The 17,983-nt window shown below is 37.1% G+C and overlaps 1 protein-coding gene across 11 annotated transcripts in view; it reads right to left on the minus strand.

Moving 5' to 3' along the window:
- The window catches only part of tcf7 (transcription factor 7), a 57,287-nt gene extending 40,051 nt beyond the window's left edge, over positions 1 to 17,236 (minus strand). For 5 of the 11 annotated variants that reach the window (XM_058757717.1, XM_058757715.1, XM_058757714.1 and 2 more), the window contains exons 1-3: positions 16,882 to 17,235; positions 16,709 to 16,775; positions 15,938 to 16,041 (exon numbers count right to left, since the gene is read on the minus strand). In XM_058757717.1, the coding sequence (XP_058613700.1) occupies positions 15,938 to 16,041; positions 16,709 to 16,775; positions 16,882 to 17,064 (354 nt within the window). In that variant the 5' untranslated portion in view covers positions 17,065 to 17,235. Of the gene's footprint in view, positions 1 to 15,937; positions 16,042 to 16,708; positions 16,776 to 16,881 lie in introns of all 11 variants that reach the window. The other 6 variants (XM_058757723.1, XM_058757720.1, XM_058757724.1 and 3 more) reach the window with 3 other exon arrangements.
- Between the last annotated feature and the right edge of the window lie 747 nt (positions 17,237 to 17,983).

Below are 17,983 nucleotides of genomic sequence, written 5' to 3' on the forward strand. Positions count from 1 at the left end.
CTCCATAAATTATTTTAGAATTTGGCAAAATATATGATTTTGCTTACCCAATTTATAGCTAATTAAATATTTTAGAGCTTGGCTTACCTTTTTTTCAATCAATTTATTTAGAAAATATTTTAGAGCTTGGCAAAACTACAAACATAATTTTTTTTTTTTTAATCATTTTATATCCAATAAAATATTTTAGAAATATCCATGTCTTTCTTTCTCCAATGGAACACAAAATGAGATTTTTAGCAGAATGTTCAAGCTGCTCTTTTTGATATAATAAAAGCAGATATTGATTTACACCGTCAAGCTCCAAAATGGACAAAAACGGTTCAAAACTTTCAAACATGCGGTTTATTCATCACATGGACCACAACCAAAAATGTTTGACTGACATCAAACTTCACAAGTGTGAATAAGAGGGAGATTTTTTTTGTTATCAGTTTCAGAGCCTGACATTAACTGAGCGCATGATCTTTCACTGTGTGAAGAAAGTCAGCGTAACACTGAGTAAATGTTTATCTTTGGGTGAACTATGCATGATGAAGCAATGAAATGATTAAAAAGACTTTTAGGTCCAGCAGTGGACATGACGGAATAAACTGCAGGAAAATATTACACAAGGAGCCTGTAGACATTTCTTAGCCTGCATTTTTCTAAAAGTTGACACAGTTTTTCCTTTTGGCAGCATGCAGACGTGATGTTTAGTCTGTGATGAAGTTCCTGAAGCTGCGACGTCATTACACCGTTACTCACGGACCTCAGAGATGCTTTTCTAATTATTGGCGCTGAGCTCAAACCGTCTCAGATGTGGCTGCAGATATCAATCATATTAAACCAGAGGAAAGCAGCTTGAAGCGGCTTGATCCTGTGGCTTCTCATGAAGAAAATGTTTTTGGATGCTTTGTATGTTTGCTAACCAAACTCCCAATGGCAAAGGCCCATGTTTTTTGATTTACACTGCACAAGAAAAAAAGACTGCCATCATGAGCAGGATAGAGAATTTATGAAATTATATGTTTTAATGTTTTTAAAGAAGTCTTTTCTGCTCATAAAGGCTGCATTTATTTGATCATAAATACAAAAAAACAAAAAACAGTAATATTGTGAAATATTATTACAATTTCAAATGATGATTTTCTATCTGATCCTTCAGAAATCATTCTTATATGTTGATTTATTATCAATGTTGGAAACAGTTTTGCTGCTTAATATTTTTTTTATTTTTTGTAACCTTTGATACTTTTTTCAGGATTCTTTGATGAATAAAAAGTTACAAAGAACAGCATTTTTTCAAAGTAGAAATCTTTTCTAACAACATAAGTCTTTACTATCACTTTTTTTTAAATCAATTATTCAATTTATATCAATTTATCAACACACCCTTGCTGAATAAAAATATTAATTCCTTTCAGAAGAAAAAAAAAAAATGTACTGACCCCAAACTTTTTAACAGTAGTAGAAAATATTTCTATTTAAAATAAATACTGTTCTTTAAAGTTTTTATTCATCAAAGAATCCTGAAGAAAATTACCAAAAATAAAATAATAATAATAAAATAAAATAAATAAATAAAGCAGCACAACTGTTTCCAACATTGATAATAAATCAGTATATTAGAATGATTTCTGAAGGATCATGTGACACTGAAGACTGGAGTAATGATGCTGAAAATACAGCGCTGCATCACAGAAATAAATTATAATTTTATAGTATATTAGAATTGAAAACCGTTATTTTAAATTGCAATAATATTTCATAAAATTATAATGTCTATGATATATTGTAATGTATACATGTACATACACACACACACACACACATATATATATATATATATATAGAGAGAGAGAGAGAGAGAGAGAGTGTTGTAAACCTAACTAAATTCTGATTAGGTTGGAAGAGGAAATCAAGTCATAGGAACTTTCATCTGTGACATCACTTCCTGTTGCAGCATGAGATAATACATCCTGACACGGGTTATTATCTGTGCCTTTGTCACAGACAGCAGATCTGGACTGACATCAAACACCCACACGCTCGAAGCTGAAGCGAAAACAGGTCAAGACGTCCATCTCAGTCACAGCAGACGAGGTGTTCTGGCTGCCTGCCTGCTGTTTTGAGAAAATGTGTCGTATTTGTTCTGGATTCATTAGCATTAGCAAAATGTCACGTCACACTCTCAGAAAAAAAGGTACAAAAGCCGTCACTGGGGCGGCACCTTTTCAAAAGGTACACTTTTGTACCTTTTAGGTACTAATATGTACACTTTAGGTAATAATATGCACCTTTAAGGAACTAATACGGACACTTCAGGTACAAAAGTATACCTTTTGAAAAGGTTCCATCCCAGCGACAGCTTTTGTACCTTTTTTTTTCTGAGAATGCATCACCATTATTTACATTAGCAGTGTCACTTTAGAGCAGTAATGTTTGTTATATGTAGCTAGTGTCATGTTGTAATGATTTACCTTTGAAACAACCCAATAAATTCATTAAACACCTTGAGGATTGGAGGATATTTTAACTTTAAAAGGTTATGATGGTTTTTTCAAATTCAAGTCTTCTTAAAGAGACAGTTCACCTAAACATCATTTATTCACCCTCATGCTATTCCACACCTGTATGAGTTTCTTTCTTCTGCTGAACACAAAAGAAGAAATTTTGAAGAGTTTTGGTAACTAAACAGTTGCTGGTAGCCATCGACATCCACAGAACAATAGTATGGAAGACAATAGGGACCAGAAACTGTTTTGTTACCCAACATTTTCCAAAACGTCATCTTTTGTGTTCAACAGTAGAAACAGGTGTTTGGTGTGAAAACAGTCCTGCATCTTCGCATCTCTGTGGTCTTCTAATCTGTAGATGTGGTTCAGGTTGTAGGATCTTTTCCAGCTGGTGAAAATTCAATAATATTACATGTAAAATAGTTTGACTGAATATCAAACATCATACACAAAGGCGTTCATCATCTGCCAGCCGCTATAGTGAAGGAGCAAGCTCTAATGTGTCTGAAGAGCAGTTTGATTAAAGGAGCATGGTGAGCTCTCTGAAGATCTGCTCGTGACCATTATAACACCTTCACGCCTCGCATCAATTAAAGCCTCGTCCGATTGGCTCTCGTGTCGTCTATTAGCACGCTGCAGCCTGATCCTCTGCTCTTTAATCTCTCGTCATGTTTTTATCGACTGGAGTATTGATTTGATGTTCAGACTTTCATCTCGCACAGCTCAGAGGGCTCGTGTTATGGAGCTTCTTTAACCCTTTCATGTTGCGGAGGTTGGATACATTAGATGCACGCAGCTACACGACGAAGGCCCTCATCCACTGTATATGTGACCCTGGAACTAAGTAGCACGGGTATATAGCACATTGTATGGGTCAAAATGATCGATTTTTCTTTTATGCCAAAAATCATTAGGTTATTAAGTAAAGATCATGTTCCGTGAAGATATTTTGTAAATTTCGTACCGTAAATAAATCAAACCTTAATTTTTGATTAGTAATATGCATTGCTAAGAACTTCATTTGGACAACTTTAAAGGCGATTTTCTCAATGTTTTGATTTTTTTGCACCCTCAGATTGAAATGCAAAGCTTGATGCTTTGGCTTCTTTTGTCACTATTTTGATTGGAGGAGATGAAATATACAAACTAACCGGCCAATTTTTGCCTGAAATAGTGATGTGGATGGTTCAACTATGCTGCTCGTGTTGTCATTATACCAACATTTCAGTAGTCGGTACCAAAGCCAGTAAAAGATCATGCTTCACAATACAATTTCCGATAGCAAAAACAATTTCAGTATTTAAAAAAATAAAATTGCGTGAAATGTTTTAAGAAATTGTATTATTATTAACAATATTACAACTTTAAGAATCACACAGTTGTTTTGTGCTTTTTAATAATTTTTTTTTGTACAATTTTAGTAACGACTTGGAACCAAAGTACCGGTACTTTTGACAACAACAGATTACACATTTACTTTCTGCATGCAAATTTCATGCAAAGTCATGGCAAATAATGTTTTTGCATTATTTTATCTCATCAAAAGATACATTTTATCTCATTTAAATTCGACTTGATTTTTTTAAGTTGGTTTAATGTAATTTAACTTGAAATGACTTCTACAACCAAGTTGATTATACTTAAAAACTTAAGTTCAGTTGTTGCCTTAAATTATTAAGTTGAAATAGGTAGAATTGTTTACAGTGCACCAGCTGCTGTGATAATTTAAAAATAAATGAAGCAGATGAAGTCTGATGTCACATTCTGCGGGGTTTGCGCTAAAATATCCGTCGACTGAATTCACCGCAAGGGGCTTGGAGAAGGATGTGGCCAAACGGTCTCAGCGAAGGAGGTATCAAGCAAATCGATCATTTGGACAAATAATACAGCAAGCCACCTTACCATATAATTTTGGCAAAAAACAAAGCCCCTATGGACTGCAGTCCATTGAAACGGGATGTGACCCTCCCCTCCAGTCACTCCGTCCCGCTCCGAACACTGCATCCTATTTGTCCTGTGGTCAGGCGCATTGTTTGATGATGATTTGTAATGTAAATATGTGGTTTTCTGCCTCCTCCTCCGAGCGAACCGGCTCTGGATTCGCCTGCCCCTGCATCCCATAATTGCCAGTGACTTCCACGAGCGGCATCCCGGAGCCAAGACACTAATGGAGAGCAGCTCCGAGCTGCCAGTAAACGTCTCTGTCTGACGTCGAGCGCAGCGCGGGAGTCCAGAGCGTTTCATTAAAGGCCAACAGCAACATGGGAAAGAGCAGCGTGCAGAGCTGTGGCCCACCGCGCTCCTCATCCTCCACAGGCGGGACGCTTCTATAACACACTGCCGAGGGTGGAAAACCTCAATCAAGCGTCCATCACTACATTTTTCCAGTACTAATTTGCAACAGTTTTGTTCTTAGATACACTATAAGAAATGTCTGCAAAAATACAGACCCAGTGTACAGTGTTAATATCGAGGAATATTCTGTATTGCTTTTTACAGGCATTTTAACCATATCTTCAATTATGCATTGAATATTGCATTTTAGGGTTGAAAGAAAAAGCGCTGCTAATTTTCCATTTTTCCAGCCTTCTTTAATTTTACTACATATATATATATATATATATATATATATATATATATATATATATATATATATATTAGTGCTGTCAAACGATTAATCTCGATTAATCGCATCCAAAATAAAAGTTTTGTTTACATAATATATGTGTGCTTTGTATATTTATTATGTAAATAAATACACACATGCATGTATATATTTCAGAAAAATATGTTATGTTTATATATTAAATATATTTATTTATAATATAAATTATATTAATATAAATATAGACATGTAAATATTTTCAAAATAAATACTGTATGTGTGTGTATTTATATATACATAATAAATATACACAGAACACACACATACATTATGCAAACAAAAACTTTTTGATCGTGATACTGTATATATATATATATATATATATATATATATAGAGAGAGAGAGAGAGAGAGATGCAATTCTAACAGGGTTATTATAATGAACTAAAATTAAACTGAAATTAAAATTAAAACCTTTAAAATATATTTTGTTACTTGAAATATAATAAACATTAACTGAAATAGAATATATATATTTTAATCTCAGATAGTTGCCAAGCCAACATTTCTCATTTTAATGATGTAGCCTACTAAAATGACTAAAACTAAAATAAAAATAAATAAAAAAAAAAAAAACTACTGTATTTAGAGATATAAAAAACGAAGTACTATAAATGGCAAAAAATACTAAAACTCAAACTAAAATTAAAATGGAAAATTATAAACTATACTATTAATAAACACTATAATAGCATCTCAGAGATACCAAACATTACAATTAATTCTACATCAATTAATTTTAATTGAAATATCATTCTTTCACTTTTTAAATTGCAAAATTTGTCTTTATCCCCATAACATTAGACCATTAAAACATCCTATATGGGACTGACACAAAACATTTATTGATCGCAGGAAAACTAATTTTATTTACAACTTTGAAAAATCATTTTGTGTTAAAAGCAGCACAGCTCCCTTACAATGACCGATATATTACTCTACTAACAAACATCCCATCAAAAGTGGAGTTAACAACACATCTTCAGTAACTACTACTATAACAGCGTCGGTGAAATCTTGCATCTTGTTGCCTGTGTTTGCAGGGCTGCTTTGTTTTTCAGGTGAGGAGTGAAGGCTCAGTCATTTTCCATGGTAAACCACAAGATCTTACCGCACACAACTGTACTCAAACAACCAAACATACACAAAGCCTTGAGCAGATCTGTCAAAACACGCCCACCCACCCTTCACATCCCACAGACTCGAGCAGACCCTCAGACCCAGTCACAGAGCAACAACCGTTTCGTCCCGAAAGCCTCTCTGGTTTCCTTTCATCAGAAAGGCAGAGCGTTCACATGCAGAACATTTGGCTGCAGAAGATATAATTAAAAGCAGGAGTCGGCATAAATTAACCACGAGAGTCTAAATCAAAAGCAAATACTGTCATAGTTTGGATCTGACACGTTAGTCTTTAAAGCTGGCAGGGATGACACAGCACCGGTCCTCTGAGAGGCTGGATGAGCTCACCCCGCCGTAAATCTCACTCATATTTGTCAGGAGATGAGCTTCATCGGCCGTTAAACAACAGGGAGTCGACATAAAGCCTTTTAAAGTGAATCAGCTCTGTTTAAGACAACAATCGGAATCACAGAAAAGAGCAGCAGAAATTTATGTGGCCGAAAAGTACGATGAAATTCTGATGCTTGCAATATAAATCAATGAGATCTTTGCATAAATTGATATAAATACCAGTTGTCGATAAGTGTCAATTTTGTGAAATTTATGAATAAATAATTGATGTGTGGTTTGTTAGGATAGCACAATATTTGGAACTTTTTGAAAATCTGGAATCTGAGGGTGCAAAAGAAAAATCTGAAAGTTGAGAAGTTCTTAGCGATGCATATTACATTTTGATATATTCACAGTAGGAAATTTACTGAATATAGCCTATTCATGGAACATGATCTTTACTTAATATCCTTTAATATCGATCATTTTGACCCATGCAATCTATTGCTACAAATACACCTGTGCTGCTTAAGACTGCTTTTGTGCTCCAGGGTCACATATTAGAAAAACAGAAATAATGCACTTTAAACATACATAGAAGGTTTTTTATTTTTTTTAAATGTTTAAATGAATGCACACAAAAGTTCAAACAAATTTCGAATTCTATGTATAAAGTATAGGGTTAAGCTTTCTGTCCCTTGTTTCCAATCAGAAGGCTCGATCGCAGACTTCTCGAAGTTCTCGCAGTCCTCCAGCCGTGAAACGGTTAAGGAAGAAAAGCGAGCGCCTTTGACTGTTTAAAGTCGTTCGCAACAAGGTGCACCAGGTGCGCTGCGTGGTTACCAGCCTCTGTGTTTACTGCTGACTCCCTTCCGCAAGCAGGCAGCTCGATGCCTTGTTTACTCCACACCCCTCCACCCACAGCTCCTCCGAGCATCAGATAAGACGCAGACAGAGAGAGAGAGACGGAGGGAAACACTCGCGCTCTCCTCCTCCAGTGGCTCCTGCACCAGCGTTTGCATTGTAGTAAAAGCGCAGTTGCACAAATACTCACAAGCATAACCACAGCACACCTCACTCTCACTGAGACAGAGAAACCTCGCGCTGAGATCACAGCACACAGGATGTAGGATGTATGTCACGTAAACGTGTGTGCTGATGAAAACAAACGCGCATGCCGTTTGAAAGCGCGCCCAACGCGCCATTGTCGTCATGCAGCTACAGAGCTGTTCATGAAGGCAGAAGTGGGGGGTTTCCCTGAAAAAAACGCACCCTGAAAACGGGGACTTCTCAGAAGAGACTTACTTTTATGTTTGTCATTAAAACGTTATGCGTTCCTCTTTTTTTTCCTCGAGATCCAAGACCTCGGTCCCATAAGCGCAGGGCTATTTTTAGCAGCAAAATGCTTTCCAGTTGGCTCGACGCGATCACAAGGGGGGGAAAAACCGCACGGAAAACCACGTTCCATAACATCTGAAAGGCAGTGGGCAGCAGATCTGGGATGTCCCTACTTTTAAAGCGATCGCTTTGCGGTAGTGTTTCGCCTCCAGCTGAAATTAACGTCTGCATTTCCACGGGGCCGCAGGTAGAGCGCCTTCGTAACGCTCTTCCTCTCTCTAACGATCCACAATCCTGTGAGCAAAACCAGAAACCAGATTTTGAACTTTTTTGGGCTCGTTACTCAAAAAATGTCATTTATTACTCGTTACTAGTTACACTTTATTTTAAGGTCACATGAACAAATAGAACCATACTATAGTAAAGTACTTGAATTAATGTGTTGTGGTAATTCTATAGTTGCTGTGGTAATAACAACTATAGTAATACAAACAAATTGCTTTACCTAATACTTTTCTACAACTGTAGGGTATATTATACTACAATACACTATAGCCTATACTACAGTATTTATTACCGTTTATCAGTTCACTATAGTTAATACTACAGTATGCCGTAGCATTCATTAACAAAGTGTTGTAAATACTATAATATATACAGTACTATAATACACTTTACTATAGTATTTTTTCATGTGGGGTTGTAACTTTAAGTACTGAGTAATATTAATTAACTACATGTACTTACTATATGGTTAGGGTTAGGATGAGGGTTTGGTTTAGGGTTACTTGCATAATTTAGTGGACACCTTAAAAAAAAGTGTTACCATTACTCCTTTCAAAAGTAATATTATTACTTAACTTATTACTTTCGTAATTAGTTACACTACTAGTTTCAGTACTTCTCCACTGTTACAAACACTCAGTGGTGTTTGAAAGTGACTTTTAAGTGTTGGATTAACCTCATTAATTGTCATGTGTAGCTTAAAGCTAATTGTAGCCATAATTTCTCTGTTACCCATATACGATTATATTTCATGATGTATGTTCACATCAAAAGAAATAGCATAAGTTTGTAAGAAAATGTTTTGTTTTCTAAAAAGGTTTTTAATTGTAGTAATACAATTTCTGTCGGGATCAGAGGGATGTGGGAGGGTAAGCCAGAGTAAAGTAACGCCATAACTTACACACCGCTGTTCATCTTTTCTCCTGACGAAATCAACGTAATGGCAATATTTCCATATTCCAAGCTCACCTGCAGCTCTGGTGACGAGTCATGAAAATCATGAAAATAAATCTAGGAATTATTGGATTGTCTGACTTCAAATCAGTAGGGGTCAAACATCGAAAACGAGCGCTTTTATATAATCTTATTAGTAGTAAGTTACACTACTAGTTACCTCTCAAAGTATTATCATAACTGTAACTAGTTACTGCCCAACACTGCTTCTGAGTGGTGCAGATCTGACTGTCTGATCATTGACTTAAACATCATAACCCCGAGATCACAGGAGCAGTCCAGTGATGTGGTCGATGAGAGGCGACGGCTTCAACGCCACGTGTTTCTCATTAATTCACAGATCAGGATACACTAGAGAGTGCTGACGCAGTGGCTAAGTAGGTTAGTCACCCATCCTGTTAACCTCTGTCCCAAAAGACATGGAAACCAAACACAATAATAAGCAGGTGACAACAGCCAGTACTACAGAAAGTCTGTTAGTGATCAGTTTAATGGCTTTCTATATGACACCAACGTTCATGTAAAGCAACTTGATGACAAAGAAATGAGCAGAAAACTGCTGAACTATAAAAAAAGTACTTTTTTTTAGTACTTAGTAGAGTTGTTTTGTGTGAACTAAAGAAGAATACTCCAAATGTGTTTGGACTGAACTTTCCGAGTTGAATCATCTGAACAAACAATTTTACGTAATGTTGTGCAAGTTCCCAGCATGCATTGCTGCTTGGGAAAAAATTAGGTGTATCTGATACAAAAAAAAAAAAAAATAATGGTAACACTTTATTTTAGGAACCAATCCTCACTATTAACTAGTTGCATATTGGCTGTTTATTAGTACTTATAAAGCACATATTAATGTCTAATTTTGCATGATCATATTTTAGATCCAATAATCCACTCCATTCCTAAACTTAACAACTACCTTACTGACTGTTAATAAGCAGCAAATTAAGAGTTTATCAATAGTGAGAATTTGTCCCTAAACTAAAGTGTGACCAAAATTGCTTAATATTTTTCTGGCTCAATTTGTGCTGCTGCTGTTGTCAGTGTTTGTTGGTTCATATTTTTCCTGAATGAACATTTGTTTATTAATGATGAACGGATGGATCTATTATATTCACCTATCAGGGTAATACTGTACGTGTGCCTGTAGCTTTAAGAGTCACATTCTGCTCATATCATGGGCTTTGAAAATCAAACAAAGATGAAAGAGCGAGCTAAATGCTACTTTCACAAAAACCTTCAAATTCAAATTATAAACTTACATTTTTAAAATCACTTTCAATTTTTATTTTTATTTTTATTTAAATCAAATCCAAATCTTCCAGACAGATCAGTGCTGCAGATCCATCAGCTTTACAAACAGTGATACAGTTGTGATCGATTATCTTAAAGGGACAGTTCACCCAGAAACCAACATTCTGCTCCAGACATGAGGTTTCATATCTGTGATGTAATCTGCAATCCGTCGTATCATTACATCATGCTAGAGTGACCAGATTTCTCATGGTGGGCAATATGACCACGATATGAGAAATTTTATTTCATGATATCTATATAGGCCTAGTTATAAATAAAAAATAACAAAGAAGCAAATTACAAACCTTAAGACAACTATGATAGAGTTACAGATTAAATAACCCCGTTTTTCAAATACAATAGGTTTATTTAACATGTATAAATAACATATTTTGTTGTTTGATTAATATTAATGACAGACTTGTATTTAATTAGGCTGCTGTCCCTTTAAAACCGAATGCACAGATTGTAATTACTGACACATATGACACACATTCCCTCACCTGTTTATGTTCACTTCAGCTATAGCAGACACTGTATTTATGGGAGATACTTCACACGATGGACATTTTGACAACTGTGTGTGCATTTGACAATTCAGGCACAAGATGAACAGATAGTGCACGTGAATCGATAACGAATTGTGATTGGATGGTAATTTTGTTCTACAACGAGCTTGGTTACCTTTAATTATAGGTTGTTTTGGCTTAACAGAACACTACTACTCGCTCGGATCACCCAGTCATAAAGAAATTTTGAAATACAGGAAAAAACATGATTTTTTCAAAATAAGTCAGGATGCTAAAAATAGAGCTGAAATACGGGACTGTCCCAGGAACCTGTCTGGTCACCCTACATCATGCAGACCTGTCCTTTATGGTCTTTGCCCCTCATAAACACACAACCAGAGCAAAGGAACAGGAACTATGAATTCTGGGACGCATGCTGAGTTTGTCCCACAAGAGCCTGCGCTGCACTTCCCACTGCTGGGGTCAGCCAACGCCCCCAGCACCCCGAATTAGTGCCGGGCCAGACCTACTGGAGCCTCAGCAGCCACATGGGGCGGCACACATGGGTGTGATCACACGGCCTAATCCCGCTCCCATCTGATACCCATCTACCAACAGCACGACTGCCACAGCTGGGTACGGCCCAACACACACACACACACACACACACACGTTATCACAGGAGGTATAAGACTCTTCGTTTCCACTGAAACCTTGCTCAACACAATTGCGAGACGTTACAAATCAGTGGGAATCTACGATGAAATGATTTAACAGAACAGCAGCGTGACGGAAAACGGGGCAATTCACAAATGACTGCTCTGAACTCATCTAGGACACAACAACTGAGTCAATAGTACACAGGAATCAAACGTCGTCCTAATTAGATGAAGCAGATGTAAAATGGGATGAACTTTACAACGCTACAGTATTCCACATACACAAGCCTACTATTAAGACCAGATTTTTGGTCTGTTTGCATTGAATGGTATGGCTGAAAATATTGATATATTTTCTTAAATTCCAAGATCAGGCTTTTGGTCTGTTTTCAATTGATACATGAACAAAACTTCACTAACATTTATTTGTAGCTCACCTGCAAATAATCTCAATAAGCTTTGTGCTTTGTTACTTTTGATATGAAACAAAGCCTCAGCTTTCAAATTCAAATCCGCTGGAAGAAAAACTACGGAAGACGTCAATAAAACAACTTGCAATCAATGTCAGGTAACATTACAATGAAAGCCATTCAATGTTCATAAACTTGTTTGTTAGCCAGAAAATTACTTCTAGAGAGGAACATTTTGTTAAATATATGCACTTCACTTAAATGTAATTATAGTATTTTTTATTTATTTTTTTATTCCTCACTTGAGCTCAAGGGGGTTCTGGTATGTATTTCTGTTTATTAATAAGTGAAAATCAATTAAAAGAAAGAAAGTTTTTACTGGATTTTAACACCATATTGGATTAATACTTAATTATATAATTAAATATAAAAACTAATATAAAATATACAAAAATCAAAACGTAATTAAAATATTTTTATATCACATCTACAAATAAATAGCAATTAAATTTAACCTTTAATATCGATGTACTAACTGACAGGGTACTGTATAGTTTCCAGCTTAAATTCAGAGATTGTGACGGACAAGCGAACTGATATCAAATGAAAATTGAATGGAATCAACAGTTTGTGAATCATAATCAAACCGATTCACAAAATCAGGATCAATCTCCAGCCCTATAGTGAACATCACCGCCATGATTTGATCAGAATACAATGTGACCGTCATCGTTCATCAGCACTTTCAATGGCCAGACTCTGGTGTCACTCAAGGCTCTTCCACACCTGGGTGAGAACGAGCCGTCACACTCCTGCCAGGGTCCACTAGACAAAACACCTGCTCATATCACACATGCGTCACTGTCTGTGTCGCGACTGTCAGAAGCCGATGGTTGCCTTGAGGTGGGGGATTTTCTTTCACTCTTACTGCGCTTTAGACAAGATGAGTGTTGGTCTGATTCATTAAGAGAAAGTCTTGACGACAAGATGTACAGTAGCATAAACACTGATATGAAATATGTGCCGGGCAACATTCTAATGAAAATTCAGAATGCTCATTTAAAGAAGTAGGTAGTTTTCAAATAAATCCTTCTTTGCTTTTGATTCATCTGTGTTTCTACATCAAAGCTCATTTTCCTGCACTTAATTAAAGGCAAAGTTCAGCCAGAAATGAACATTCTGTCATCAAGTTGTTCCAAACCTGTACGAGTATCTTTCTTCTGCGGAGCACAAAACAAGATATTTTGAAGAATGTTGGCGGTAGCCATTCACTTGCATTGTATTATTATTATTTTTTTTTCATACTATGGAAGTCGATGGCTACCAGCAAAAATATTTTGAAGGACGTGGGTAAGCAAACAGTTTCTGGTCCCTATTGACATTGATTGGACCCACTCACCATATTATTTTACTATCATAATTTCCATGGAAGTCAATGGCTACCAGCAACTGTTTGGAAAATATTTGGGAAAATTTTTAAGAAGATATTTTGAAGAACGTGGGTAAGCAAACAGTTGCTGAACTTCCACAGTATTTTATTTCCTTACTATGGAAGTCAATGGCTGCCGTCAGCTGTTTGGTGACCAGCATTCTTCAAAATATCTTCTTTTGTGTTCAAAAGAAGAAAGAAACTCATACAGGTGTGAGGGTGAGTAACTGATGACACATTTTTCATTTTTGAGTGAACCATCTCTTAAAAGGAGAAGTGTCTCATTTCTTCACCAAATACAATACAAAAGGAAAATTCTCCGAAAAAACTTAACTTATGAACAAATGACTTTAACTGTAGAGACACTATTACAGCTGCAACATCTGCCGCACACCTCGATAAAAGTCTTTTCTATCCGAGAAGAATTTGCTCAACAGTTCTGCCTTGAGTTCTGATCTTGCGTCGACATGTTGGAGCAGGGCGATGAGACAGTTTTAAACACCTGTCCCTCTCTCTCGCAGCGGAACAGACACGACCGCACCAATAATTACAGCTATAAACACCTGAGGGGATCCGACGGGTTTTTGATAATTTCCCAAATATTTCCGGCTCCATAAATAGCTGTGCAGATTCGTCCGCAGGCGCCCGCTTCAAAGACCACTCAAATAGGTTCTCTTATCAAGTTGTGTATTTCAACACGATTTGGTTTTCTTAAACACGAATGAATTAGACGGCAGTGATCGCACCCTGCTTTCTTTGCAGTAGTGGCGTGTGTTGACTATGCCTTCAGTTTTCCAAGGCGAGAAGCCCATTGTGTCCTGATTGAAGTGGCAGAATGGGTTAAAGAGCTTTTTCCTTAAAGAGGGTGTAATCCAGTGTCTGTTACTTATCGCTGTCAGTCAGAGAGCTGCTCTGGATGGATTATGACACAAAGCCCATGTTCTTCTATTGTTTACTCAAAGACTAAAGGCGGCTTGAACCGTGAGCTCATGTCGATCGGGGCTTGTTCGAGAACGCAGGCCCCGCTTTCACCTCAATCAACCGCTTCGTCTTTGGGAATGAAATACACTTGGAGTTTGAATGATAAACATATAAAGGATCCCTGCATACTGTGTAAAATCAACAGCTTAGCTGTGCATTGTGTGAGATGTCCTTTACACGCCTCGGAGTTTGAATGCAGTACACAACTATATAATCTTCACTTTTTAGGGACGAAGCACAGCTCTTGAATTTGGAAGATGTTATGGTTTCCGTTCAGCTGGGATGTTTGAAAATAGCATTAAATGATTGTAAAGGACTAAAAAAAACTCTGGTTGTGACCACCGATCAGGCCGTTTCCCATAAGACATCTGACCCTCGTGGAGCTCGGGAACACTCATATTCACGGAGCAGAAGCATTGAAGCTAAAAGCATAGTTCACCCAAAAATCAAACTTCTATGAGTTTTTCTAGTGTTAAACACAAAAGAAGATACTTTGAAGAATGTTGGTAGCCAGACAGCTGACGGTAGCCATTGTGCTAGTATGGAAAAACAATATAGAAGTCAATGGCTGCTTTCTTACCAACATTCTTCAAAGTATCTTCTTTTGTGTTTAACACTAGAAAGAAACTCATACAGGTTTTGAGAGTAAATAATAACAGAATGTTCATTTTTGGCTGAACTATCCCTTTAAGAAAGACCTGGAAGATGCTTCAAAAGTGACACATGCTTTCATTTCACAGACATTCAGAGCCATCACTTGTAGTGATTTGTCCAGTGCATATCTGTGCACTTTACAGTCGACGATGTTGCCGTCCAAAAAACTTGACTCTATTAATCTCGTAGTTTCAATAAAACAAGCACTACATGTGCAAGAAGTGCATCTCAAAATATGATCACGAGCTGGTGTTACAGCTGTGCAATTACAACTTTATAAGAACATTTTTCAAGAAGGATTTTAACCACTTTAACAAGCCTTGATTTTCTTTATAAATACACTTACATTCATAATGTCCACACAGTCACAATGCCACGGCGAAACACAACAGATAAATGACAAATAACACAATAGTGTCATGTAACATCATCAAAATGATTTAGATTTGTCCGTTAATATAATGCGCCATTGATTTGCGGTCAAAGTTTGCACACATGCTCACATGCTTAAACAATGACTTTAAGGCATCGTATGACTTAAAGGACCATGTCTGAATATCCAAATATTTTAAAACCGCTTTTCTGAAATGCACATGCATCGCTGTGCAACTTAAAGTAATGTATGAAAGGTCTACTGAACTTGAGATTCAAACTGCATCGGGCGGGACTCTCCAGGGCCCTTTTCTCAAGTCCTCTGTAGTGTAATTACAGGCCTGTGTCAAACTAACCAGACCTTCAGCGCGGTTCCCACACACCTGGACTCTGGTGATCAAATGCTCAAGGAAGGACAGCAATGCTGTCATGAACTTACAGATGGCGAGACGGGTCCGTTCGGTAGATACGGCTCGGGCAGCATCAGGAACGGGTATCCAGAATACGGCGCTTTATACATTCCACCATCTTGATGTTTGGGCACTTGAAGTGAGAAAGCGAGACAGAACAATAAAAGTTAGCGAATATGTAAGGTGCGCAAATACCAAAAAATGAACTTCCGCTATAGTAAAGCCCTCATACTGAACTGTTTAGGTTTGTTGTATTTATAGACTCCCTTGTAAATATATAATGATGATCAATCACAGATCCCCTTCAAAGCAGTTTCAGTTCTGGAGCACAAATAACGGAAACAGATCAAACAGGCTTGAGATAAAAACAGCTTATTTAATGATGCAGATTTCAGGTTTTCCCCAAAAAAAGTCCATCAGTTATATATCAGACCCAGATGAAAGTTTTTAATTTCCCCAATTCAACTTTTATCAGGCTGCCACAGGCACATTTTAACACAGAAAGCTGAGATGGGTACTATTTTGACTAGAAATATTGTCTGATTTATTAAACGTCCGGGGACAGGTTTGTCTCCTAAGCAAAGCCACGCGCACAGATTTGTGTAAATAAAGACACACAAACAAGCGCTTGCTTGTAGATAAAGGTGAGAAGTAAAGCGGAGTAAAAACTCTGAGCCCAAAAACTAAAAACAAAACAAACAAACCAAACGCGCATGCTTTGAGGGGAGACTTTACATCATTTTGAGCACTTCTGGGGACTGTGTGTGTGAGTGTGTGTGTGTGTGTGTGTGTAGTCTCACCGTCGTCCAGATGTTCTCGTTTATCGGTGTAGATTCTCTGATCTTCCTGCTGTCCTCTTCTGATCACCTGCTCAACACAAACACACTTTATTTCACACACACGACCACACGTTCATAGCATCTGCACACACACACACACACACACACACATGAATGCGCTGACGGGGTCTTACGGCAGAGTTTGAGTTCTGGCTGATCTCGGATTCATTGACCAGAGATGATTTGAGATCAGCCAAGTCGCTCTCCGTGAACGCGCTCTCGCGGATCTTCTCCTCGTTATCCCCTTCATCTTTAAACGCGATCATCTCATCATTCGCCCCGAGATCATCTCCCCCTCCACCGTTCAGCTGCGGCATATTCGAGAGAACTTTATTAATGTACTTTTGATTGTTGTCGTCGCTGTTTTCCGCGCTCAGATGAGCGTTTGAGACTCGCGGGAGAGAGGAAAAGTTCTTTATGCTGTGACGATCGCCGCGACTTGAAAGTAACAAACAGTCGCGCTTTAGAACAGCGAAGATCAAAGAGACCGACGCGTGATTGACAGCTGAGATGAGCCGAGGGGGGGTCCGCTCTTAAAGGAACACTACACCCTTTAGTTTTTGATGCAGGACGCACAACGTTAGAAACTATCGTATCCGCACCAAAACAGTAAAGAAAGAATACTTTCAAATAAAATATGTGACCCTGGACCACAAAATAATGAGATTAATACATCATCTGAAAGCTGAATAAATAATGATGTGTGGTTATAGAATAGGACAATATTTGGTAGAGATGGTGGAAATCTGGAATCTGAGGGTGCAAAAAAATCTAAATATTGAGAAAATTAGCTTTAAAGTTGTCCAAATAAAGTTCTTAGCAATGCATGTTACTAATCAAAAATTAAATTTGGATATATTTGATAAATTTACTAAATATCTTCATGGAACATGATTTTTACTTGACATCCTAATGATTTTTGGTATAAAAGAAAAAATTATAATTTTGACTCATACAATGTATTGTTGGCTATTGCTATAACTAAATCTGTGCTGCTTATGACTGCTTTGGTGCTCCAGGGCCACGTACATCAAAGACCGGATGTCGACACTATTAGTTAATGATGACTAATTGAAATGTTTGAACTGAAAAATACTTTAGAACAGTCTCGATTAAATTTGGAAAATCGCACTGAAATATAAAGTGGAGAGTTTGGCACGTAAATAATTCTGTTAATTGGGAAACAATGGACCGAGAGGGAACCCATCATCAAGGAGTTTATTGTGTTTTAGCACA

The sequence above is a fragment of the Onychostoma macrolepis genome, chromosome 21, assembly GCF_012432095.1.
Source record: "Onychostoma macrolepis isolate SWU-2019 chromosome 21, ASM1243209v1, whole genome shotgun sequence".
In the NCBI taxonomy this organism is placed as follows: Eukaryota; Metazoa; Chordata; class Actinopteri; order Cypriniformes; family Cyprinidae; genus Onychostoma; species Onychostoma macrolepis.